Source organism: Strix uralensis, chromosome 11 (assembly GCF_047716275.1).
Source record: "Strix uralensis isolate ZFMK-TIS-50842 chromosome 11, bStrUra1, whole genome shotgun sequence".
NCBI classification, from domain to species: domain Eukaryota; kingdom Metazoa; phylum Chordata; class Aves; order Strigiformes; family Strigidae; genus Strix; species Strix uralensis.
The window spans coordinates 9,846,901-9,868,520 of NC_133982.1; the positions used below are offsets into that span (position 1 = coordinate 9,846,901).

General features: G+C 69.7%; 3 protein-coding genes across 11 annotated transcripts; all 3 read left to right on the forward strand.

Moving 5' to 3' along the window:
- Window positions 1–2,384: 2,384 nt before the first annotated feature.
- On the forward strand, window positions 2,385–9,040 carry FES (FES proto-oncogene, tyrosine kinase). Of its 4 annotated transcripts, none has more exons than XM_074880668.1 (19): window positions 2,385–2,717; window positions 3,528–3,692; window positions 3,795–3,968; window positions 4,045–4,141; window positions 4,486–4,669; window positions 5,000–5,137; window positions 5,237–5,356; window positions 5,445–5,567; window positions 5,638–5,824; window positions 5,915–5,992; window positions 6,177–6,386; window positions 6,681–6,803; window positions 7,063–7,116; window positions 7,316–7,434; window positions 7,626–7,720; window positions 7,812–7,935; window positions 8,070–8,227; window positions 8,424–8,546; window positions 8,697–9,040. In XM_074880668.1, the coding sequence occupies exons 1-19, from the start codon at window positions 2,406–2,408 to the stop codon at window positions 8,837–8,839; spliced, it is 2,727 nt and encodes a 908-aa protein (XP_074736769.1). In that variant the 5' UTR covers window positions 2,385–2,405; the 3' UTR covers window positions 8,840–9,040. The 4 variants fall into 4 exon arrangements, with proteins under 4 accessions (XP_074736769.1, XP_074736768.1, XP_074736766.1 ...); XM_074880667.1 differs by having other exon boundaries at window positions 2,620–2,727; window positions 3,441–3,692; XM_074880665.1 differs by lacking the exon at window positions 2,385–2,717 and having other exon boundaries at window positions 3,468–3,692; window positions 8,392–8,546.
- Window positions 9,041–9,356: 316 nt separating this feature from the next.
- On the forward strand, window positions 9,357–18,360 carry MAN2A2 (mannosidase alpha class 2A member 2). Of its 6 annotated transcripts, XM_074880381.1 has the most exons (25): window positions 9,357–9,444; window positions 10,209–10,363; window positions 10,536–10,625; window positions 10,743–10,790; window positions 10,932–11,076; window positions 11,194–11,365; window positions 12,045–12,172; window positions 12,277–12,450; window positions 12,807–12,993; window positions 13,080–13,257; window positions 13,448–13,650; window positions 13,944–14,126; window positions 14,244–14,358; window positions 14,456–14,523; window positions 14,667–14,832; window positions 15,039–15,275; window positions 15,377–15,499; window positions 15,594–15,708; window positions 15,807–15,940; window positions 16,044–16,185; window positions 16,378–16,511; window positions 16,796–16,873; window positions 17,179–17,373; window positions 17,491–17,604; window positions 17,994–18,360. In XM_074880381.1, exons 2-25 carry the CDS (start codon window positions 10,232–10,234, stop codon window positions 18,144–18,146), a joined length of 3,414 nt encoding a protein of 1,137 aa, XP_074736482.1. In that variant the 5' UTR covers window positions 9,357–9,444; window positions 10,209–10,231; the 3' UTR covers window positions 18,147–18,360. The 6 variants fall into 6 exon arrangements, with proteins under 6 accessions (XP_074736482.1, XP_074736477.1, XP_074736479.1 ...); XM_074880376.1 differs by having other exon boundaries at window positions 10,536–10,790; XM_074880378.1 differs by having other exon boundaries at window positions 10,536–10,790; window positions 17,494–17,604.
- Window positions 18,361–19,963: 1,603 nt separating this feature from the next.
- LOC141948046 (uncharacterized) lies at window positions 19,964–21,478 on the forward strand. Its single transcript, XM_074880010.1, has 3 exons — window positions 19,964–20,110; window positions 20,538–21,016; window positions 21,253–21,478. The coding sequence occupies exons 1-3, from the start codon at window positions 19,964–19,966 to the stop codon at window positions 21,476–21,478; spliced, it is 852 nt and encodes a 283-aa protein (XP_074736111.1).
- The last annotated feature ends 142 nt before the right edge of the window (window positions 21,479–21,620 follow it).

Consider the following 21,620-nt stretch of genomic DNA (forward strand, 5'->3'; position numbering starts at 1 on the left):
CCAGCCCCGCTGCCTGTGCTCTGTGTGACACGGCCGCGCATGGGTGCCAGGCCGGGGGCCATCACCCCGCGCTGGGCCCAAGGGGTGCCCTGATCTGCTCTGCAGGCGCTGCCTGCGGCCCTGCCTGCGGCCGGGGCAGGGGCACCTTGCTGGGGTGCTGCAGGCAGGGAGCCCCGGCTGCTGCGCTGCCCGCCATGGTGTGGCTGCAGGAACCTGCAGCGCCCAACCCTCCCACAGCCCCCGGCCAGGACACAGAAGCCCCCAAGAGGCAAAGAGCCCCCCAGAGCCAGGGGCTGCCCTGCCCGGGCTGTGGGCAGGAGCCAGTGCTGGGCAGGGGCTGCTGTTTGGGGACGCGGTGGGGACTCAGCACCCCGGCAGAGACCGGCCCCCTCACCTGAGCAATGGGAAGCAGCTGCTTATCAGGAACCCGCAGAGAGGGGAGCTAATTCGGGAACCAGCTGCGGTGGATGGAGGGGGGCCAAAAGCCTGGGGAACTCGCAGCCCTTTCCCACAGCGCGTGAGCTCAGCCCCTCCATCGCAGCCTGGGGACCCGCTGAGCTCACAGGCTGCAGTCCCCGCGCTCAGCACCACCCTCCAGCCAGAGCACGATGCCCAGGGGCAGCCCTGGGGTGGGGGAGGCCAGGCCAGACCTGGGACCCGCTCATGCTGTGGCCCAGCCCCACCGAGCCCCCCCAGGGTCCTGGCCCCCCAGGAGGGTCTGTCGGGGCTGCACTCACTTGCAGAGGCAGCTCTGCTCAGCCTCGCTGCGCCTGCAGCCGCCGCGTCTTCCTGTGGTCAGGAGCGAGTTCCCCGGGGCGTGCGGCCGGCTGCAGGCGCTTCTCAGCCCACTCCTGCTTTTCTCACGGGGCCAGGGCGGGAGCAGGTCCCTGCTGTCCCTCGGCCGGGGGGGCAGTTCGCAGGCTGGGGGCAGCCGGGTGGGCTGCGGCCGTCGGGTGCTGCAGCGGGGGCTCAGGCAGAGGCCACAGCCCCTCTGGGCTCTGCAGGCTGCGGGAGGGCAGACGGAGGATGTGAAACTGGGTGAGCTGTGATGTGGCCCACAGCAACCTTCCTGCTGCAGGCAGCACTCGGGGCTTCTAGGGAAGGAGAGCTGCTGCACTCTCTGCACCCAGAGCCTTGCAGCACAACCCTGGCACCTCAGGGAGGGCAGGCCCCCAGCCCCCAGGCTTGGATGCTCCCACCTGAGGTGCCCAGTGTCCCTGGTGCAGGCGGGGAGGGGGCCTGCGCTGCCTGCGGGGTGCCCGGGGATGCTGGAAGGATGCTGGCGTTGGGGACAGGCAGCCCCTCAGCCCGGCTTGCAAAACACTCGCTAAGCTTGTGACAACACTCCAAGTGTCCCTGGAGCTGGCGGGGCGTGTGGACGCAGCTGGTGGGACCCGCAGCTCAGGCAGAAAATCAAACTATTCCTGGGCTGGCTCTGGGGGGCCGGAGGCAAGTTGGCGTCAGCTGCAGGTCAGGGCAGCTGCAGCGCTGAGGCTGGCGGAGCTGCTCTCACCCTCAAACGTGCCATGAAAATTCCTGTTTCCAGGAAGCCTGGCACTGGTGGTGCCAGGGAGCATCACCAGTGTGGAGAGCTCGGGGCAGCTGAACAGGGTGCAGGGAAAGCAGAGCGCCCCCAGCAGGCAGGACTTGGTGGGGATGGGCAGGCAGGGCCCCCCGGCAGGCAGGACCCCTCGGGAACGGGGCCAGTTACAGGGTGACCAGCTGGTGGGTGACTGGGACGCCAGCAGCACGTGACAGCTCTCGAATTGCTCACCTGGGCAGGTGGCAAATGGGGCACTAACTGGGCTCCTCTTGCCTGGGGGGGCCACGGTGACTCTGGGTGGGGATTTGTGTCACTCAGCACAGTTGGGGTGCTGCCTGGGGTCTGTGCCCAGGGCATGGTGGCAGCTCCTGGCCGTGCTGCGCCACACCACTGTGCTGCTCCTTGGTGTGACCCCCCTGGCATTGCTCAGCCATGGAAGGTGAGTCACAAAACTCCATCTGACACGTTTTTCCCCCCAACTTCCTCTAAAAGCGGAATCAGCTCGGCTGTGTGGTGCAGATGACCGTGATGCCCCTCTGGTCATCTGTGCAGGACGGGGGGCGCAGCACAAACCACCCCAGAGCCAAGCAGAGTCGAGCCGAACTGCACTGGTGACGGGGACATGTGTGGCAGCGCTGGGTAGAGGCAGCAGCGGCTGCCCCTGTGATGCAGCTGCCAGGGCTGAGTGGTCACACCATGGCACCGGCGAAGCACTTTGAGGGGTGCAGGGAGCAGGGGCCCAGCTGTGTGGGCACGGGCTGGCCCCGAGGCTGGGCCGTGGCTCCATGGGTGCCTGTGCAGCGGCTGCTCTGTCCTGTGGCCTTTCACAGTCACAAGGGCCAGGCTCAGGGGTGGTGACGGGATGGTCCCCGTTCGGTGGGGCTGCACAGAGCCCTGGGGACACCCACGGGTACCTCCCAGCTCCCGCAGCCTCGCGGGGAAGCAGGGGCTGGTGGCTGCCCAGCTACGGCGGAGCTGTGTGCCAGTGTCAGCCCCGGGTGCGGGGACTGGCAGGGAGGGGAGGAAGCGCAGGAAATCTCGCAATGGCTGTATGGTCAGCACCGGGTTTCCTGTTCCTCCCCAGGAGCCAGAGCTGCGCCGGGTCCAGACTGCGCCGGCCCCAGCCCCGGGAGGACACCAGCGCCAGCACCAGCCCCACGGCGGGGACCTCGCGGCACACAAAGGTTGGAGGGGCCAAGCCCCAGCGGGGTGCTGGCAGGGACTGGGGACCACTTTGTGGGGCTGGGGGTGTCTCGGCTCTGGGCCTCTGCAGGGTCGAGGGCTGTGCCAGGGACGTCCTGCCCTGCACAGGGACGTGCCCCCGCACCCTCCTGCTGCATCCTTGCCGCAGGACAGGGCACCCCAAGACTGCAGCTGGGACCAGTTTGGCTCCCAAAGGCCATGATGGAGTCCTGGACGCTGGGACACATCCAGGCTCAGCACCTTCCTCCAGGGCTCAGCACCCCGTCCCCCTCCTGCCGGCTTCCCACCAGTGCCCTGCAGTGGAGCTGCCCCACCATGGGCACCAGGGTGATGGTGCCAACGGGCAGGATGGGGCCGAGGCTGCCAGACCGTGTGGGGCTGTTGCCCCGGCCAGGGTGGGGGTCACGGCGGCACTGCCCTCGGGGAGCAGCCCTGCATGCACGGTAGAGGTGGTGCTGCATTTTCTGACCTCAAACTTCCTCCTCCCTGCTCTCAGCCCTCCCGTCTGCTTTGAATGCACTTTGCAAGGCAGATTGTGGGGGGCAGAGAGGACTCTGGCCCCTGCCGCTGGCTCGTGGCGAGGCAATGGGGTGGGAAGGAGTGCGACGCAAAGGGCCCCAGTCACCGGTCACCGGTGAGGGCAGCGCGGGGCGTGAGGCAGCCGCCGTGCTCAGGCTCTCCCGTCGCTCCGCAGCCTCCTCCCACCAGGGACGGCAGTGCCATGGGCTTCGGGCCGGAGCTGTGGTGCCCACAGGGGCACAGCGCGCTGCTGCGGCTGCAGGACAATGAACTGCGTCTCCTGGAGCTGATGAAGAAGTGGATGTCACAGCGTGTCAAGAGCGACCGGCAGTACGCGGGGATGCTGCACCACATGTTCTCCCAGCTGGAGAAGCAGGAGGGCCCCGGGCAGCCCCACACCAGCGACCACGGCGGTCAGATGGCGGAGGTAGGGACACCCTGGGGTGGGAGCGCAGCCCGCAGAGCCCGGTGCAGCGTGGTGACAGAGGGCGGCCGTCCCCGCCCCGTCCCTGACGCCCCGTCCCCGCAGTCCTGGTGGGTGCTGGCGAGCCAGACAGAGACGCTGAGCCAGATCCTGCAGCGGCACGCGGAGGAGCTGGCGGCGGGGCCGCTGGCCAAGCTGAGTCTGCTGATCCGTGACAAGCAGCAGCTCCGCAAGGCCTTCAGCGAGCGGTGGCAGCAGCTCAGCCAGGAGTACACGCGGGTATATGGGTTCCGGGGGGGTGGGGAGCAGGGGGCCCAGTCGGGCTCCACTCCCCTGACACCGTCTCCCTCCCCAGACCACGCAGCAGGAGATGGAGAAGCTGAAGGCTCAGTACCGCAGCCTGGCCCGTGACAGCGCCCAGGCCAAGCGCAAGTACCAGGAGGCCATCAAAGGTACCTGCCAGCCCAGCTCCCCCCTTGGCCCCGGCCCGCTGTGTCCCCTCTGGGGTCAGGGATGGCCGGAGCACCCTGCGCCCCACGCCGGGGGCAGGGAGAGCCCAGCCTGGCCCACGGGCAGCCAGGCAAATCTCATGGGGTTACAGCCTTGGGACACCGTGCTGTGGGTCCCTGTGCACAGGGAGGGGTGTGACGGCCCCGGCCCCTCTGCCTGCCCTGGGCCCCCCCCCCACCCCAGCCCCTGCCCCAGCCCCTCCCCAGCTGCTTGGGAGGATGTGCTGCAGCGCTGGGACTGGCAGAGTGGTGGCTGCGGGTATTTTCCATGACCTCTCCCCCCCCAGACAAGGAGCGGGACAAGGCGAAGGAGAAGTACGTGCGCAGCCTCTGGAAGCTCTACGCCCTGCACAACCAGTACGTGCTGGCCGTGCAGGCGGCCACACTCCACCACCACCACCACTACCAGCGCCTGCTGCCCAGCCTCCACCAGTCCCTCCTCAGCCTGCAGCAGGAGATGGTCCTTGTCCTGTAAGAGCCCTGCCTGCCCCGCGCCCCGCTGCCGGCCCCACTGCCTGTCCCCGGGCACCCCGCAGCCCCCGAGAACTGGCGGTGCTCCCTTCTCCCGCCAGATCCTCACCAGCCATGTGCATCTTCCCTGCCCCGTCACCTGCCCCTTGCGCCGCAGCCCCCATGGTAATGCCCCACGAGATGCAGGGACTGAGGGCGCGAGGCAGCGGGACACGGCGACCGGCCAGTCCGGGTGGCAGGGCCGGGGCAGGGGTGGTGGTGCCCGGCCGCAGGGACCCTGGGTTGGGGGGCACAGGAGCCCAGCAGCCCCCAGCGCCTGCGTCCCCACAGGAAGGAGATCCTCGGGGAGTACTACAGCATCAGCAGCCTCGTGCAGGAGGACGTGCTGGCCGTGCACCGGGAAATCGCCAGCGCTATCCAGGCCATTGACCCAGCCACCGAGTACAGCAGCTTCGGCCAGAGCCACAGGTAACAGCTGCGTGTGGCTGCGGCCGCTCCACTGGGCTCGGCCCTGCCAGCGGCTGGCACGGCGTAGGTGGGAAGCAGAGCCACACTGGGTGCCCGCAGGTACGGCTCCGAGGTGCCACCGGCCGTGTCCTTTGATGAGAGTTTGCTGGAGGAGACGGAGGGTCTGGTGCCGGGGGAGCTGCAACTGAACGAACTGACCATCGAGAGCGTCCAGCACTCGTGAGTGGGGTCAGGCTGCGGGCAGGAGCCGTCGCCGCCGGCAGCACGGCTCAGCACCGGCCGGCACCTGGTGTTTCTTCTCTTGCAGCCTGACGTCGGTCGAGGAGGAGCTGGCGGCCACCACCGAGGCTGTGAGCAGGAAGGAGCAGCACGTGCGGGAGCTGCAGGCAGAGATCAGGGGCGAGGAGCAGGGCCGGAGCCCCGGGGAGCGGTGAGGTGTGGTGGGCGGGTGGCGAGGGGCCGGGGGCGGCCAGGGGCTGACCGCTCTGTCCCGTCCCCAGGGTGCACTTGCTGGGCAAGCGGCAGGGGCTGCAGGAGGTGCAGCAGCAGCTCGAGGGCTGCCTCTGCACCGAGGCCAAGCTGCAGGCGCAGCGGGACTTGCTGGCCAGGAAGCTGGAGCAGCTGGGCACCGGGGAGCCCCTGCCCGCCCTGCCTCTGCAGGAGGACCGGCAGTCGGTCTCCTCCGTGGTGAGTCCTGCCCTGGGAGCCGTGGGGATGGGTCACACCGGGCTTGGGTCACCCCCCCAGAGCCAGCGCACAGCTCACGCCTCCCCCCAGGACCAGGAGCGGAGCGGAGCCACGGCGCTGGAGACCCTCAAGAACCACATCTCGGGCATCTTCAGCCCCAAGTACTCGGTGGGTCTCTCCGGCCACCCTGCCCTCCCACCCAGCACCCCTTGCCCTCTCCTCTGCGGCCCCACAGCCCCCTCCCCTCCATGCTCCAGCCCCTGCTCCCCGCTGCCTGCTGCCCTGGCACCTGCCCTCACCTCCAACATGGGCTGGGAGCATGGCTGGGCTCACCCCCGTCGTCTCCATCCAGCTGCCGCCCCCCGTGCCCCTCATCCCGGAGGTGCAGAAGCCGCTGTGCCAGCAGGTCTGGTACCACGGGGCCATCCCACGGGTGGAGGTGCAGGAGCTGCTGACCTGCAGCGGGGACTTCCTGGTGCGGGAGAGCCAGGGAAAGCAGGAGTACGTGCTCAGCGTGCTGTGGGACGGGCAGCCCCGGCACTTCATCATCCAAGCTGCCGATGTGAGTGGCCACAGGTGGGAAGAGATGGCCGGGGTGGCCCTGTGTGGGCAGGTGGGGGTCCTGGGGCGAGTGCACGGGACGTGTGTGTACAGTACGAGTTGCTCACACCCGTCCTTGCACGGGCCGAGTGTGGAGCGCGGGGTGTGAGCCCTGCGTCACGCCTGTGAACTCCCACTCACATGTGCTCGCCCTGCCCGGTGTGCGTGTCCCGCATACGCACCCACGCGTGCACAGCCCTGGTGAGCACAGCCGTGGGTGCATGCAGGAACGCCCCTGCGCCTCCCCTCCCCACAGAACATGTACTGGCTGGAGGGCGATAGCTTCCCCACCATCCCGCTGCTCATCGAGCACCTCCTGCAGAGCCAGCAGCCCATCACCCGGAAGAGCGGGATCATCCTGGCCAGGGCCGTGCCCAAGGTGATGATGGGCAGTGGGGAGGGGGACAAGTCCCCAGCGCACGGGGCAGCCCTGCCTGGCCCCTTCTCCTGCCCGCAGCTGAGCTGGGAGCCCCAAGCACATGTCTCCAGCCAGACACGGTGACCCAGCCCTGGGGGGGGCTGAGGGCTGGGGACCCTTTTCCAGAGCTGCCTGAGAGGGAGCTGCAGAAGCAGGGGGGGAGGTGGGCCTGGGGCGGGCAGGGGGATGGCTCATCGCCTTCAGTGTCGGCTCGCTGCAGGACAAATGGGTGCTCAACCATGAGGACGTGCTGCTGGGGGAGCGTATCGGCCGGGTGAGTCGGGATGCTCTGGTCCCTGCCTGCGCGGGGTCTGCAGGAGGGCAGGGCCGTCCCAGGGGGTCTGCGGGAGGGCAGGGTCGTCCCACGGGGTCTGCAGGAGGGCAGAGCTGTCCCAGGGGATCTGGGGGAGGGCAGGGGTTGACTCGGGCCATGCTGCGGCAAGCTGGGCCGGTGCACCCATGTCTCTCGGCAGGGTAACTTCGGGGAGGTGTTCAGCGGCCGTCTGCGTGCTGACAACACCCCTGTGGCTGTGAAATCCTGCCGGGAAACCCTCCCGCCCGAACTCAAGGCCAAGTTCCTGCAGGAAGCCAGGTCTGTGCGGCCATCATGCTTGCCCCGGCCTGTCTGTCCATCCTCGGGACTTGGGGCTGTTCAAACCCTGCTGGGACTGCAGCATCCTTGTGCCAAGGCCCATGTCCCCGGGCCGGCTGGGCATGGAGGGGGCCTTTGCCCGGGGCAGCCAGGCCCCTGCGCGCTCACGGTGCCTTTCCTTGTCCCCCCAGGATCCTGAAGCAGTACAACCACCCGAACATCGTCCGGCTCATCGGTGTCTGCACCCAGAAGCAGCCCATTTACATCGTTATGGAGCTGGTGCAGGGTGAGCGGCCCCGTCCCGCGGCCCCGGCATGTGCCAGCTCGCTGCGGTGTGTCAGGGCAGCCCCCCGCCAGCTCCCCAATCCTGGGCGCAGGGGGGGACTTCCTGAGCTTCCTGCGCAGTGAGGGCCCCCATCTGCGGGTGAAGGAGCTGATCAAGATGACGGAGAACGCTGCCGCTGGCATGGAGTACCTGGAGAGCAAGCACTGCATCCACAGGTGGGCTCCGGTGGGGCGGGCGGGTGCTGGGCAGGGCAGGGTGAGCCCCGGAGCCCTCGCTGCCCCCCGGTCCCAGCCAGGCAGAGCCCCCTGGGGACGACTGGGTGTGCGGCTGACACTCGGGGCCGTCCCAGGGACTTGGCTGCCCGCAACTGCCTGGTGACAGAGAAGAACGCCCTGAAGATCAGCGACTTCGGGATGTCACGGGAGGAGGAGGATGGCATCTACGCCTCCACAGGGGGGATGAAGCAGATCCCTGTCAAGTGGACCGCCCCCGAAGCACTCAATTACGGTATGGGATGGGGGCACGGCACGGTGGCCCTGCGGCACAGTCGGGAGCCAGGAGTCCGGGGCACACATCCTGCTCCCACACGCCTGGTCCTGGGGAGACCCGGGGCACCCCAGCCCTCCTCAGCGCGGGCACAGCTGGGGCAGTGGTGCCGTGGGTGTCCCCAGCCACCGGCATCCATCCCACCCCACGTCCCCAGGCCGATACAGCTCCGAGAGCGACGTCTGGAGCTTCGGGATCCTGCTGTGGGAAGCCTTCAGCCTGGGCGCCGTCCCCTACACCAACCTCAGCAACCAGCAGACGCGAGAGGCGGTGGAGCAGGGTGAGGGCTGCGGCCGGGGCCCCACTCCCGAGGGCCGCAGCGGCTCCGCCATGGAGCCATGCCCATGGGATGGGCAGGACAGGGCTGTGGGGGGGCAAGGGGCCGATGGCCCGGGCTGCCACGTCCCCCCAAATCCCTGCCACCCCCCAGGCGTGCGGCTGGACCCCCCCGAGCAGTGCCCGGAGGAGGTGTACCGGCTGATGCGGCGGTGCTGGGAGTACGACCCCCGCAAGCGGCCCAGCTTCAGCATCGTCCACCAGGACCTCATCGGCATCCGCAAGAAACACCGGTGAGGGGCAGCTCGGGGCCGAGGGCAGCGCCCTGCCAGCCCCCGTCCGTCCCTCGGGCAGCGCCTGCCTGGGCGGCGGGTGCTGCGGGGCAGCCGGGCGCGGCCGTGCCCCCACCCAGCCCGGGGCAGGGGGTCCCGCGCGCCCCGGGGGCACCCGCCGCTCCTGCGGGATCGATCCTGTGTAATAAACAAACGAGCTCTGCAGCACCGTGTCTGTGGGGGGATCAGACCCCCTGGGAGCCTGCGCCACACCCGGGACAGGGCGCACCGGGACTGGGAACACCGGGAATGGGGTCACGGGGACAGGGGCACCGGGAACTCGACCCGGCCCCGGGGTACGGGGGGTATGTCCGGGTGCGCCCCCGGGGCCGCGGGGGGGTGGCCGGGTCTATCCCGGGGGCCATGGGGGTCCCGGCCGGGCCGGCCCCGGCCCCGCGGCCGCCCGGCGGAGCCGCCTCCCGGCAGGGCGGGCGGACGGCGGGGCCGGGGCCGGGCCCAGGCCCGGGCGGGCGGGGCGGCGGGCGGGGCCTGGCCCATCCCGGCCGCGGCAGCCGGCGGGCCCGGGGCGGGCGATGTGAGGCGCCGGGACGGGCCGCGGAGCCGCCCAGGGTAAGAGCGGAGCGGCCGCGCCCCCGGAGCCGGCCCCGGCCCGGCCCTCCCGGCTTCGGCCCTCCCCGGCCCGGCCTTCCCGGCCCCGCTCCCCTCCCCGCGCCGGGCCGCGCCGCGGAGGCCCCGGGCTGCCCGGCTCGGCGGGGCCGCCGCGGCCTGCGCCTGCTCCTGCTCCCGACCCGGCCCCGGTCCTGTCCCGGTCCCGGTCCCGGTCCCGGTCCCGGTCCCGCTGCCGCTGCCCCCGGCCCGGCCCCCCGTCCGCAGCCCCGCGCCGAGCTGGGCCCCAAGGCGCCCCGGGCCCGTTCAGCTCCAGCTCGGGCTATAAATACCGGGCGGTGGATTAAGCCAAGTAGGACGCGGGGGGGCGGCGGACGAGAAGGAGGAGGAGGGGGGTGGCGGTGGCCACGTTTTGGCAAGAGGTGGGCAGGGCACGGGGACACCGCGCTGCGCTGCCCGACCCCGGGACCCCGGCGGGGCTCAGCCCAGGGCGAGGAGGCACCGTCCCGTCCCGTCCCATCCCGTCCCATCCCTTCCCATCTGATCCCATCCCTCCCATCCCGTCCCATCCCTCCCGTCCCATCCCATCCCATCCCATCCCATCCCATCCCTTCCCATCTGATCCCATCCCTCCCATCCCTCCCCATCCCATCCCTCCTGTCCCATCCCATCCCCTCCTGTCCCATCCATCCCATCCCACCCCGTCCTCAGCCCCAGCCCCGTGGCCAGGCTGGCTGGGCCACTGCTGTCGCTCCGTCCTGGTTCAGGTCTGTCCCTGCGGCCCTCCGGGATGAAGCTGAAGAAGCAGGTGACAGTGTGTGGAGCTGCCATCTTCTGCGTTGCCGTCTTCTCCCTCTACTTGATGCTGGACCGGGTGCAGCACGACCCCACACGCCACCAGAGTGGGGGTAACTTCCCCAGGGTGAGCGGCGAGGCCGTGGGGATGGGCCAGCGGGCCAGGGCCAGTCCTGCAGGGCCAGCTGGCACAGCCTGAGGCCGTTCGGCTGCCTGGGCCAGGGCTCGTTCCCTGTGGGGGCCAGGACCCCCCCGGCAAAGGGCAGCGGGGGCTCTGACCGTGGCGTCTCTGTCCCCAGAGTCAGATCTCGGTGCTGCAGAACCGCATCGAGCAGCTGGAGCAGCTGCTGGAGGAGAACCACGAGATCATCAGCCACATCAAGGACTCGGTGCTGGAGCTGACGGCCCATGCAGAGGGGCCGCCAGCGCTGCCCCACCACAAGCCCAATGGCTCCTGGGTGCTGCCGCCGGAGAGTCGCCCAAGCTTCCTCTCCGTCTCCCCACAGGACTGCCAGTTCGCCCTGGGGGGCAAGGGCCAGAGCCCAGACCTGCAGGTGAGGGGCGGACGCCTCGGCCCGGCAGCCCCGGGCCCGGCCCTGCCAGTGCCAGGGGGTACTGGGGCATCCGTGGGGTCCCTGCGCTCTTGGGGGTCCCTCAGCCCAGTGTCCGCCCTGAGCTCTGTCTCCCCCCCGCAGATGCTGGCCGTGTACTCCCTGCTGCCCTTTGACAACCAGGATGGCGGCGTGTGGAAGCAGGGCTTTGATATCACCTACGAGCCCAGCGAGTGGGACGCTGAGCCCCTGCAGGTGTTTGTGGTGCCGCACTCCCACAACGACCCGGGTGAGCAGCCGCCGAAGGTGGGCAGGGGAGGGGGAGGGCTGGCCAAGCCCCCGCTGCCCTGCGCTGCTGCTGGGAAGGGGCTGGGCCTGCGCAGTGACCCCCCCGCCCTGCTGGCAGGCTGGATCAAGACCTTCGACAAGTACTACTATGACCAGACGCAGCACATCCTCAACAGCATGGTGCTGAAGATGCAGGAGGACCCGCGCCGGCGCTTCATCTGGTCCGAGATCTCCTTCTTTTCCAAGTGGTGGGACAACATCAGTGCCCAGAAGCGGGCTGCGGTGCGGAGGTAGGGCTGTCCGCTGGGCCCCGCTGCCCGGTGCAGGCAGGGTGCTGTGGGAGACGCCAGCTGCGAGCACGGGGAAGGGCCTTGGGGAGATGAAGGCAGTGGCCATGAGCTCCGCGCTGCTCACCATGGGGTGCCCTGGCAGCGCCAGCAACCCCTCAGTGCCGTGAGACTCAAAACCATGGCAGCATGGAGTGGGAACCAGGGTGCTGCCAGTAGCAGGGGCCTGAGGGGCTGGGGGGGTGCAGATCTCGCCCTGTGGGGCTGGGAAACTCCCTCTTGTCACTGTAACCCCAAGCCTGCGAGCACTGCCGCGGAGCTGGAGCGGTGCCAGCGCCTTGCAGGGCCCAGGGCACCCTCAGCGGGATGGGGGACCTGGAGAGCAGTATTGTGTGGTGGGACGGGGCCCCCTCTTTAGCCCCCCTGCCCCGGGAGGCCTGGCGGGGGAGGACAGAGGGAACTGGAGGGTGGGGATGGGCTCTGGTTGGGGTCTTGGCCAGTGTGGTGCTGAGGAGAGGTCTGTCTGCATGGGGACAGTGTGCGGACATGGCAGCCAGGGCTTGGGGAGGCTGCGGGTGGGACCCAGGTGGCTACAAGGCCGGGGGGAGGCTCAGCCATGGACACGGGGCTCACAGCGGGGCTCTGCCCCGAGCTGGCCCCATCTCGCGCGTCCGTCTCGCAGGCTGGTTGGCAACGGGCAGCTGGAGATGGTGACGGGTGGCTGGGTGATGCCTGACGAGGCCAATTCCCACTACTTCGCCATGATCGACCAGCTGATCGAGGGGCACCAGTGGCTGGAGAAGAACATCGGTGAGAGCCGGGCGGGAGCGCTGGCCGGGGGCCCGCTCGGTGCGCCGGCAGGCAGCCCTGTCGCTGGCGGGAGGCGAGGGGCTGACGGCTCTCGGTGCCCGCAGGCGTGACGCCGCGGTCAGGCTGGGCCGTCGACCCCTTCGGGCACAGCTCCACCATGCCCTACCTGCTGAAGCGCTCCAACCTGACCGGCATGCTCATCCAGCGCGTGCACTACGCCATCAAGAAGCACTTTGCCGCCACCCAGAACCTGGAGTTCATGTGGAGACAGACGTGGGGTGAGGGGCTGTGGGAGGGGACTGCCGAGGGGGTCTGACCGGGGCGGGGGGCAGCAGGGAATAGCTACCCACTGCTTTCTGCTGCCGAGCTGAGCCGAGGGGGGCAGCAGGGAACAGCTACCCACCGCTTTCCGCTGCCGAGCTGAGCCAAGCGCGGTTTTGGCCTGTGGGACAGCCCTGGGGTGACTCCGCAACCGCCTCCGTGCCCGGCACTCCGGGGGAGGCCACTGGGCTCCGCGTGGGTGAGCCGGTGTGCCAGGTCTGCTCTGCCACTGCTGCTGTCCCCATGGGCCCCCCTGCTCGGGGACATGCGAGGAAGAGCCATCACTGGTGCTCACCTGTCCTTGGTCCCGCAGATCCGGACGCCAGCACCGACATCTTCTGCCACATGATGCCCTTCTACAGCTACGACGTGCCCCACACCTGCGGGCCAGACCCCAAGATCTGCTGCCAGTTCGACTTCAAACGCCTGCCGGGGGGCCGGATCAACTGCCCGTGGAAGGTGCCTCCCCGAGCCATCACCGATGCCAACGTGGCTGAGCGGTGAGTGATGCAGGGCAGGGACGAGCGGCTCCGAGCCCCACAGCCCTGGCCAGCAGCCAGCCTCATGCCCTGGCCCCCCACGGCAGAGCCCAGCTGCTGCTGGACCAGTACCGCAAGAAGTCCAAGCTGTACCGCAGCAAGGTGCTGCTGGTGCCCCTGGGAGACGATTTCCGCTACGACAAGCCACAGGAGTGGGATGCCCAGTTCCTCAACTACCAGCGCATCTTCGACTTCCTCAACTCCCGGCCCAACCTCCATGTCCAGGTACCTGCCGGGAGGTCCGGGGCAGCGTGGGGGGGGCTTTGGGGATCAGGGCCCCACAGGCGGAGGTTGTGGGGAGGCCACCCCAGTAGGAGGGCGGGCAGCGCTGGGAGGGGCGGTGGGAGCCTCCCAGTGCCCTCCCAGCACCCTCCCAGCGCCCTCCCAGCTCAGGGCTGTGCGTGCTGTGCTGCAGGCACAGTTTGGGACGCTCTCCGACTACTTTGATGCCCTGTACAAGAAGGTGGGCATTGTGCCAGGGATGAAGCTGCCTGGGTTCCCAGTGCTGAGCGGGGATTTCTTCTCCTACGCGGACCGGGAGGATCACTACTGGACAGGCTACTACACCTCCCGGCCTTTCTACAAGAGCCTGGACCGGGTGCTGGAGGCCCATCTCCGGTGAGGGGAAGCAGGCTGGGCGCCAGGGCAGGGATTGTGTGCTGGGTATGCCGGGCAGCACTGGGGAGTCCAGTGGTTTGCGCCCCGTCGCCAACACGCTGGGGGTGGCCCGGGCAGTGCCAAACCCTCGCCCAGCCCCAGTGTCCCGCCCTGCCCTCCCCGCAGCTGGGCCTCTGTGCGCGGAGACTGCGCGGGCTGGGCGGGTGGCTCCTCTGCCCTCCGTCCTGGCACCGCTCGGCCCGGAGCGTTGGGGTGCCAGGCCAGGGGCCCTCGGTGACAACGTCCCTGCGCAGGGGGGCAGAGATCATGTACAGCCTGGCGCTCGCCCACGCCCGCCGCGCCGGCGCCGACAGCCGGTACCCACTCTCCGACTACGCCCTGCTGAGCAACGCCCGCCGTAACCTGGGCCTCTTCCAGCACCACGACGCCATCACCGGCACTGCCAAGGAGGCCGTGGCAGTCGACTATGGAGTCCGGTGCGTGCAGGGGGCAGCCTTGTTTCGGGTGGGAGCGTGGTTGGGTGTGGGCGTCCTGCGGGGAGGTGGAGGGTGTTGGGGGGACGATCGTGGTGGCTCACTCTGCCCGTGCCCCAGGCTGCTCCACTCCCTCACCAACCTCAAACGTGTCATCATCAACGCTGCCCATTACCTCGTGCTGGGGGACAAGGACACCTACCACAACGACCCCACCGCACCCTTCCTCGGCGCGGTGAGCAGCACCCTGCCCCGTGGCTCCCCTTGCCCTGGCGTGGCCAGGCCGGAGCGGGCAGTGGGAGCACCATGGCTCTGACCGCTCCTCTCCCCAGGACGACACGCGTCCCAGCCAGGACTCCCTCCCGGAGAGGACGGTGCTCAGGATGGACACCTCGCCCCGGTAGGAGCTGCCTGGGGGCTTGTGGGGCTGGAGAGGGGCAGCAAGGGAGGGTACCGGGGCTGTGTGAAGCAGTGGGTGGGTGCCACGAGACCCGCGGGCACTGCAGGGCTGGGGCGGCCATCCCTGTGTGACCCCATGCGCAGGTTCCTGGTGGTGTTCAACCCGCTGGAGCAGGAGCGCCTGAGCGTGGTGCCGGTGCTGGTGGACTCCCCGCACGTGCGTGTGCTCTCCGAGGAGGGGCAGCCGCTGCCTTCCCAGCTCAGCGTGCGCTGGAGCTCCGCCACCGACACCGTGCCCGATGTCTACCAGGTACGGGGTGCCCCAGTGCCGCTGCCCGCCCCCATCCTCATCCTCCCCATCCTGCGTGTCGGGCTCCCATCCTCGCACGCTGCTCCCGCGGCCATGACGCCCCGTGGGCTCTCCTCTGTGGGGACAAGTGTCCCCGCACCGTAGCACAAGCTCCGGCGGCTGCCCTCCCACGGAAGGGCTGGCTCAGCTCTGCGTGCTGCCTGCAGGTGTCTGTCCTGGCCCGCCTGCCCGCGCTGGGGCTGCGGGTGCTGCAGCTGCACAAGTCCCTCGACGGCCACGCCATGCTGAAATCCTCCGTGCGCCTGTACCTGCATGGCCGGGACTTGCCCGTGCGCAAGCAGGAGGCCGTGCCCGTGCATGTCTTCCCGGCCGCCGCTGATGATTTCTGCCTGGAGAACCAGCACCTGCACGCCTGCTTCTCGGGCCGCTCGGGCCTGCTGCAGGTGAGGGCAGGGGGCTGTCGGCTGGCGCGGGGGTGAAGTAGGGTGGGGGGGACACAATGCTGCCTCGCCCAACGCGTGCTCACCACCGTGCTGGCTCGCAGAGCATCCGCCGCGCTGGGGAGGAGCGGGAGCAGAGGGTGAGCTGTGAGTTCCTCGTCTACGGCACCAGGACCTCCAAGGACAAAAGTGGAGCCTATCTCTTTCTGCCTGACGGCGAGGCCAAGGTACGGGGACCACCTCTGAGTGGCTGGCAGCCGAGCCACGGCCACGTGCCTTCCTGCAGGCAGCAGCCTCAGTGCAGCCCTCCTTCCCCCACAGCCCTACGCCCCCAAGGACCCCCCAGTAGTGCGGGTGACGGAGGGACCCCTCTTCTCAGAGGTCACCAGCTACTACCAGCATGTCCAGACCGTGGTGCGGCTTTACAATGTGCCAGGTGAGACAACGCGAGGCTGTGCCAGGGAGGTCGCCAGCCCCAGGGTGCTGGGTGATGCTGCCCGAGGAGGGACCCAGCCCCTCACTGCCTGCCCGCAGGGGTGGAGGGCCTGTCCCTGGACCTGTCTTGCCTGGTGGACATCCGTGACCACATCAACAAGGAGCTGGCCCTGCGCTTGAGCACTGACATCGAGAGCGATGACACCTTCTTCACAGACCTCAACGGTTTCCAGGTATCTGGGAGCCTGTGGAGGGACAGCAGCTGCCCCCGGGGGGATGGTGCCTGTCCTCCACCGCAGGAGCCACTTCCAGCCACTGACCTCTGTCCCTTGGCAGATCCAGCCCCGCCGGTACCAGCGGAAGCTGCCGCTGCAGGCCAACTTCTACCCCATGCCCACCATGGCCTACATCCAGGATGCACAGAGCCGCCTGACGCTGCACACAGCCCAGGCCCTGGGGGTCTCCAGCCTCGGCAGCGGTGAGCCGGCCCTGCCGGGGCCATGGGCTGTGCCCCGGGGTGGGGGTCTGCCACGGAGCCGCGGGGTGCTGGCGAGGGGAGTGCCCCGGTCCTGCTGTCTCTGGGGGCTCCCCAGTCCTGTGGGAGCATTGAGGGGCCGTGGGGGGTGGCTGGCCCATGTTAAATCCGGGGTGCTGGTCCCGCTCTCCGCAGGCCAGCTGGAGGTGATCCTGGACCGGCGCCTGATGCAGGATGACAACCGGGGCCTGGGCCAAGGGCTGAAGGACAACAAGCGGACCTGCAACCGGTTCCGCCTCCTCCTGGAACGCCGCACCACTGCCAGCAAGGTGCGTGGGCTGTGACGCTGCAGGACGGGCGTTGGGCACGGCGCTGCTAGCCCAGAGAGCGCAGCCCTGCCTTGGGAAGGTGTGACCGGCTGTGGGGTCTCCTCCCCTGCTGCCGCGTGGTCCCCCCGGCCATCACTGCGCAGGGACGGGCTGGAGCAGGGGGCTGTGGGGAGAGTGGGGCCTGTCCCGCAGGTGGGGGGCAGCGCCATGCAGCCCTCGTAATCGCCGTGTTCTTGTTCCGTCCCCTCGCTGCTCTCTCTGCATGCAACATGTCACCCGTTCAGAGCTCCGGCTTCTTTTCCAAACTGGCCTCTGTGTTTAAAGCCTTGGGCTTCCCCGGCGCCAGGACTGGCAGCCCAGAGGTAACGCCCGGCCTGGCCCCACCATCTCTCCCTGTCTTGTGCTCTAGCTGCTAGCGACTAGCCTAGCCAGGCCCTGTAGTCCAACCGTCGGCTAGCCAGGCTCCGTGCAGGTTGCCCGGCCGGCAGCCACCCTCCCTGTTTTTGGGCGCTGGGGAAGGGGCCATGCCTGGGCGGGGGCAGCTCCGGGTGCCCTGTGCCTGTTCTCCGAGCGCTGCTGGAGAGGCTGCAAGGAGCGGGAGGTCCCGGGGGCCCTGTCCCGGCTCTGCCTGGCCTTGCTGCTCCCCTGACACTGGGCTCTTTGGCAGGTGCAGGACGGGCGCCCCATCAGCTTCCCCTCCCTGCTGAGCCATATCACCTCCATGCACCTGAACGCCGAGGCCCTGGTCATGCCCGTGGCCCAGGAGAAGCCAGCCCCGCCAGCCCTGCGCTCCTTCATGCCCCTTTCCACCACCCTCCCCTGCGACTTCCACATCCTTAACCTGCGGATGCTGCAGGCAGAGGTGAGCTGCGCCCTGGGAGCGGGGCAGGCATGGCCTGGGGGTACCAGGACTCTCGGGGTGGGGGGGGGTCTTGCCCTTGCTGTCCCCGGCCTTGCACCTCAGACCCTGGCTCCCCAGCAGGATGACTCGCTACCCTCGGCTGAGGCAGCCCTGATCCTGCACCGCAAAGGCTTTGACTGCAGCCTGGAAGCCAAGAACCTGGGCTTTAACTGCACCACCAGCCAGGGCAAGGTAGGACTGAGCCACCGCCTCCACCCGCCGCTGGGCCGCAGCCAGGCCAGGGCCCCTGACACGTCTGGTGCCAGCTCTTCCTCTGGCATCCTGTGCTCGTGCCGAGCTGGGATGGAGGCTGGAGGGGGTCTGGGTCCCCCATCACCAGAGCCCCTCTGCTCCTCGCCCAGGAAAAGCTGGAGGATGTTGATTTCTCATAATGGGGTGTCTGGAGGCTTTTACGAGCCCTGCACCCCCCAGTGAGGAAGGGCAGAGCCCGGACTGGGTCAGGGGGTGCCATGGGGGGCTGCTGGCACGGCATGCGGGGCTGCGCCGACACAGTGCTGCGCTGCCAGGCACCGCATCCCACTCACCCGGGCCGCCTGCCCTTCTCCCTCCTCTCTCCCCAGCTGGCCCTGGGCAGCCTGTTCCAGGGGCTGGAGATGGGCTCCCTGCAGCCCACCTCGCTGACTTTGATGTACCCGCTGGGCACGGCCTCCAACAGCACCAGCATCCACCTGGACCCCATGGAGATCGCCACTTTCCGCATCCGCCTGGGGTAGCGTGTCCCGGGGCGGCAGAGGAGCAGACTGGCTGGGAGCAGCCGCCGAGCCCAGCGGCACCAGCACGGCCCAGGAGCAGCTGGGCCAGTGGGCCCGCAGCAGGCAGGCAGGCAGGCACTGGGCAGGAGGTGCTGGACTTGCAAAGGCTGCTGCCTTCTAATTTATTAGTCCTCTGTTCTCAGATAGATTTCAGAAGCAAACTGCTGTGGCCGGGCTGCGCGGAGGCTGCCAGACACTGCCTGGGCGTAGAGGCCACAGGCCGGGCGCTGCTCCGAGCCGAGCGCGGCTGGCGGGGGCAGCGGGCCGGGCTCTGCCACTGCCCGTGGCATGGACATGGCTGCCCTGCTGCCTTCGCGTGCCTGCCCGGGAGGGTGCCCACCCCGGCGTTTGGGGCTGGGCTCCCCCCAACCCATGGGGCAGCACGGGGGCTGCCAGGAGCCTGGTGGGGCTGGGGAGGTGCTGTGGACTGGAGACAGAGCTCGCCTGGAGCTTGTAGGAAACATGAGGCTGTTTCCAAGGGCCCCGGCCTGTGTCTGCTTTGTGATTCTCACACCGGTCGCGTGGGGAACAGGGAATGGTGCTCCGTGGGGAGACAGGCAGTGCCCCGAGGCAGTGGGGAGGCCGGGCTGGGAGCTGAGGTCACGGCCAGTCTGGGGGTGCTGGGCGGGCTGCCGGGGCTGTGCCACACTCGGCTCTGTGGGGTCCCTGCAGCTGAGAGGCTGGTGGCACAGCTGGGCCCAGCCGTGCTCGGGGGTGGGCGGCGCCGGGTGCTGGCAGGAGCAAGGGGGACGGGGTGCAGGCAGAAGTTAGGCAGCTCCCTGTGCAGGCAGCAGCATCCAAGTGACGCGTGGGAATGGCCTCTCCCAAATTCAGCCCCTTTAGTGGCCTTTCAGCATCAGTCTGGCAGCCTGGTCTCCGCTGGGGCTGCCGGCGGTTGAGGGGCAGGTGCTGACCGTCATGGGGGATCCCCCTGGCACCCCAGGAAGGGGGCCCGGCCCAGCAGGGAGGGGATGGGGGGACATCGTCTGCTGCAGCGCCCACGCGTGCACCCCTGTGCTGCCTGTCTGCAGTGCCCCAGGGGCTGCAGGCAGCCACGTCACCAGGAGCATCCTCCTGGTTGCTGTGGGGATCGCGGGGGCCGCTGCGCTCCCCTGGCCCCCCTGGGGCTAATTACTGCTCAGGGGTGCCAGCGCCGAGGGCCGCAGGGAGGGCTGGCAAGGAGCTCTGTCTCGGTTTCCCGCACAACCTCCTGCACAGCCCACATCCCACGGGCTCACCCACGGCCCTGGGTAGGGGCAGGGTGCGTGGAGCTGGCGTGGCCCGGCCATGGCAGCTCAGCCCTTCGCATGGCCCCGGGGATGGCCTGGCACGGGGCAGGACCCCAGGGGTGTGAAGGGGCTGTGGGGCTATGCGGGGAGCGGGGGGCACAGCCCTGCGCTGGCACGGTGCGGCAGCGGCGGCTCTGCTGGAGCCTGGCTAATGGCGTGGCTGGCGGGGGGCCAGGCGTCGGGCTGCCCACCGGGGCTGGGCTACCGAGGGGCTGCAGTACCCCCAGCCCCAGGGCCAGCCGCTCACCCCGCTGGGCCTGTGGCCCTCACCCGCCACACTGGGATCCCCAGGCGGGATGAGGCACCCAACCAGCGCCCACGGAGCCGGCAGCCGGCGACCCACTGCAGGGTGGGGAAGGCGCCTGCCGTCCCGCACTTGGCCCCCGAGAAGCTCATTAGCAATGCTCCCGCCTCCCGCCCCGGTCCCTGCGGAGCGGGCAGCGAGCGCAGGAGGCTTTAATGGCTCCGAGCGGCTCTTGATGGGCCGCGATGGAGGCGGGAGCAGGAGGGGCTGTGGTTTCTGCCTCCGCCAGAGCCGGAGCTGCCTCTGCCCAGGGTCGGCCGGGAAGATGCTGGGTGGGCTCCTGCTCCGGCTGCTCCTTGCCACGGCTCTGTGCCCTGGCCTCCTTGGGACAGGTATGACCCCGCTCCTGCTCCTTCTGCTCCCTGAACCCATCCTCCCTGTCCCTGCAGGGGCCTCGTCTCCTCTGGGCTGCTCCCGCTGGCCCACGGTGGAGGCTGGGGGGTCTGTGCTGGGAGGCGGTGGTCTGCGCTGGGGTTGGTGGCCCAGGCGAGGTGAGGCTGGTCCCATGGCAGCGCGTCTGTGGGGTGAGAAGTCCTGTTCCTGGAGCGTGGTGGGGAATAGGGAGGGGGCTCAGCACAGGGAGATCCAGGCTGGCCCGTGGGCTTTCCCCTCCCCTCTGCCGCCATCACACTCCTCGCCCGTCTCTGTCCTTGCTGGGGCGATGGGGAGCACTGGAGGTCGCAGCACACGTGGGCTGCCAGAAGCCAGTGCCGCGTGGGGCTGTGCTAGAGCCCAGCCACGACCTGAACCCACCCCGAGGGCCGAGCCAGGGGCTCCCGTGCCGTGGTGGCAAGGCCCCACGGGACTGGGGTGTGCCCAGCTCACCTGTCCCTGCTGGGGCTGGGGAAGGCTCCGCTCTGCCACATCCCTGCGAGGTTCCGCCTCGCTGGAGCTGGCAACGTGTCCCACCGGCACTGCGCCGGCTGCCGGCACACCGACTCTCCTAGACGCAAGGGCCAAGCCCAGCGCGTACTCCGCTCTCGGGCTTTGCGGCACCCCGCCAAGCGCCCGCTCCTCGCCGCAGTCTCGGTGCAGAACTTGCACCTCTGCGAGGGCTACGTCGGCCCCGGCGGCCGCTACCACCCCGGCTTCTACTGCCCGCGGCTGAGCGACCCAGCCAGCCACCGCTACTGCTGCCGGCCCAGCCCACGCGCCCTCAAGTCCTGCTGCTCCCAGCCAGCCCTGGAGGCCCTCATTGGGGTGAACCTCTCCAGCCTGGCCGGCCCGGGCCTCCTCCGGTGAGCGGGGCTGCAGCCTGGCTGTGCTGTTGGGGGCAGGGGAGTGCTGCCTGGGAGGTGGGAGGGGGCGGCGGGGACTCCTGGCATGGCCCCGGGGAGATGCTGTGGCCGCTGGGGGTGAACGGCATCACCCTGGAGTCCAAACCTGGCCCCAGCCGGGCCCTCCCTGGCGCAGAGGTGCTGGGGGGGACCATGGCCACCCCCTCCTGAGGCGTCCCCCCATTTCCCCCTGCCAGGAATCCCTTGGCCCTGCCCTTTGTGGGGCTCTACGGGCTCCTCGTCCTCCTCCTCATGGCCGTTGACCTCTTCCACTTCTACCGGACCCGCCGCTGCCACCTCGGCCGCCTCCTGCCCCGCACCTGCCGCCTGCCCCGCAGACCCCCGGGGGGACACCAGACCTGCTCCCGGACACCCCGCGGCCCCGGGGGGCTCCTGCTGCCGCCCCGCGGACGGGCCTGCTGAGGGGGGGGCGGCGGGTGGGGTGGGGGTACGGGGCGGGGGGTGGCCCCGGGGGGGGCCCGGGGTTGGGGGGGGGATGGGACGGGACAGGCGGGGACACACACGAGGTCGCACGTGGCCGCTGCCGGCACCGCCGGGCCGCGGG

What these genes read in the sequence shown, in the direction of transcription:
- MAN2A2 (XM_074880376.1), top strand. Translation starts at nt 10,232, where the DNA reads ATGAAGCTGAAGAAGCAGGTGACAGTGTGTGGAGCTGCCATCTTCTGC. An exon ending in GGTCTCCAGCCTCGGCAGCG is followed by an intron (nt 16,186 to 16,377) that starts GTGAGCCGGCCC and finishes CGCTCTCCGCAG; the next exon opens with GCCAGCTGGAGGTGATCCTG. An exon ending in GCCGCACCACTGCCAGCAAG is followed by an intron (nt 16,512 to 16,795) that starts GTGCGTGGGCTG and finishes TCACCCGTTCAG; the next exon opens with AGCTCCGGCTTCTTTTCCAA.
- FES (XM_074880668.1), top strand. Translation starts at nt 2,406, where the DNA reads ATGGTCCCCGTTCGGTGGGGCTGCACAGAGCCCTGGGGACACCCACGG. An exon ending in GGCAGTCGGTCTCCTCCGTG is followed by an intron (nt 5,825 to 5,914) that starts GTGAGTCCTGCC and finishes GCCTCCCCCCAG; the next exon opens with GACCAGGAGCGGAGCGGAGC. An exon ending in CGTTATGGAGCTGGTGCAGG is followed by an intron (nt 7,721 to 7,811) that starts GTGAGCGGCCCC and finishes TCCTGGGCGCAG; the next exon opens with GGGGGGACTTCCTGAGCTTC.
- LOC141948046 (XM_074880010.1), top strand. Translation starts at nt 19,964, where the DNA reads ATGGAGGCGGGAGCAGGAGGGGCTGTGGTTTCTGCCTCCGCCAGAGCC. An exon ending in CCCTGGCCTCCTTGGGACAG is followed by an intron (nt 20,111 to 20,537) that starts GTATGACCCCGC and finishes ACCCACCCCGAG; the next exon opens with GGCCGAGCCAGGGGCTCCCG. An exon ending in GCCGGCCCGGGCCTCCTCCG is followed by an intron (nt 21,017 to 21,252) that starts GTGAGCGGGGCT and finishes TCCCCCTGCCAG; the next exon opens with GAATCCCTTGGCCCTGCCCT.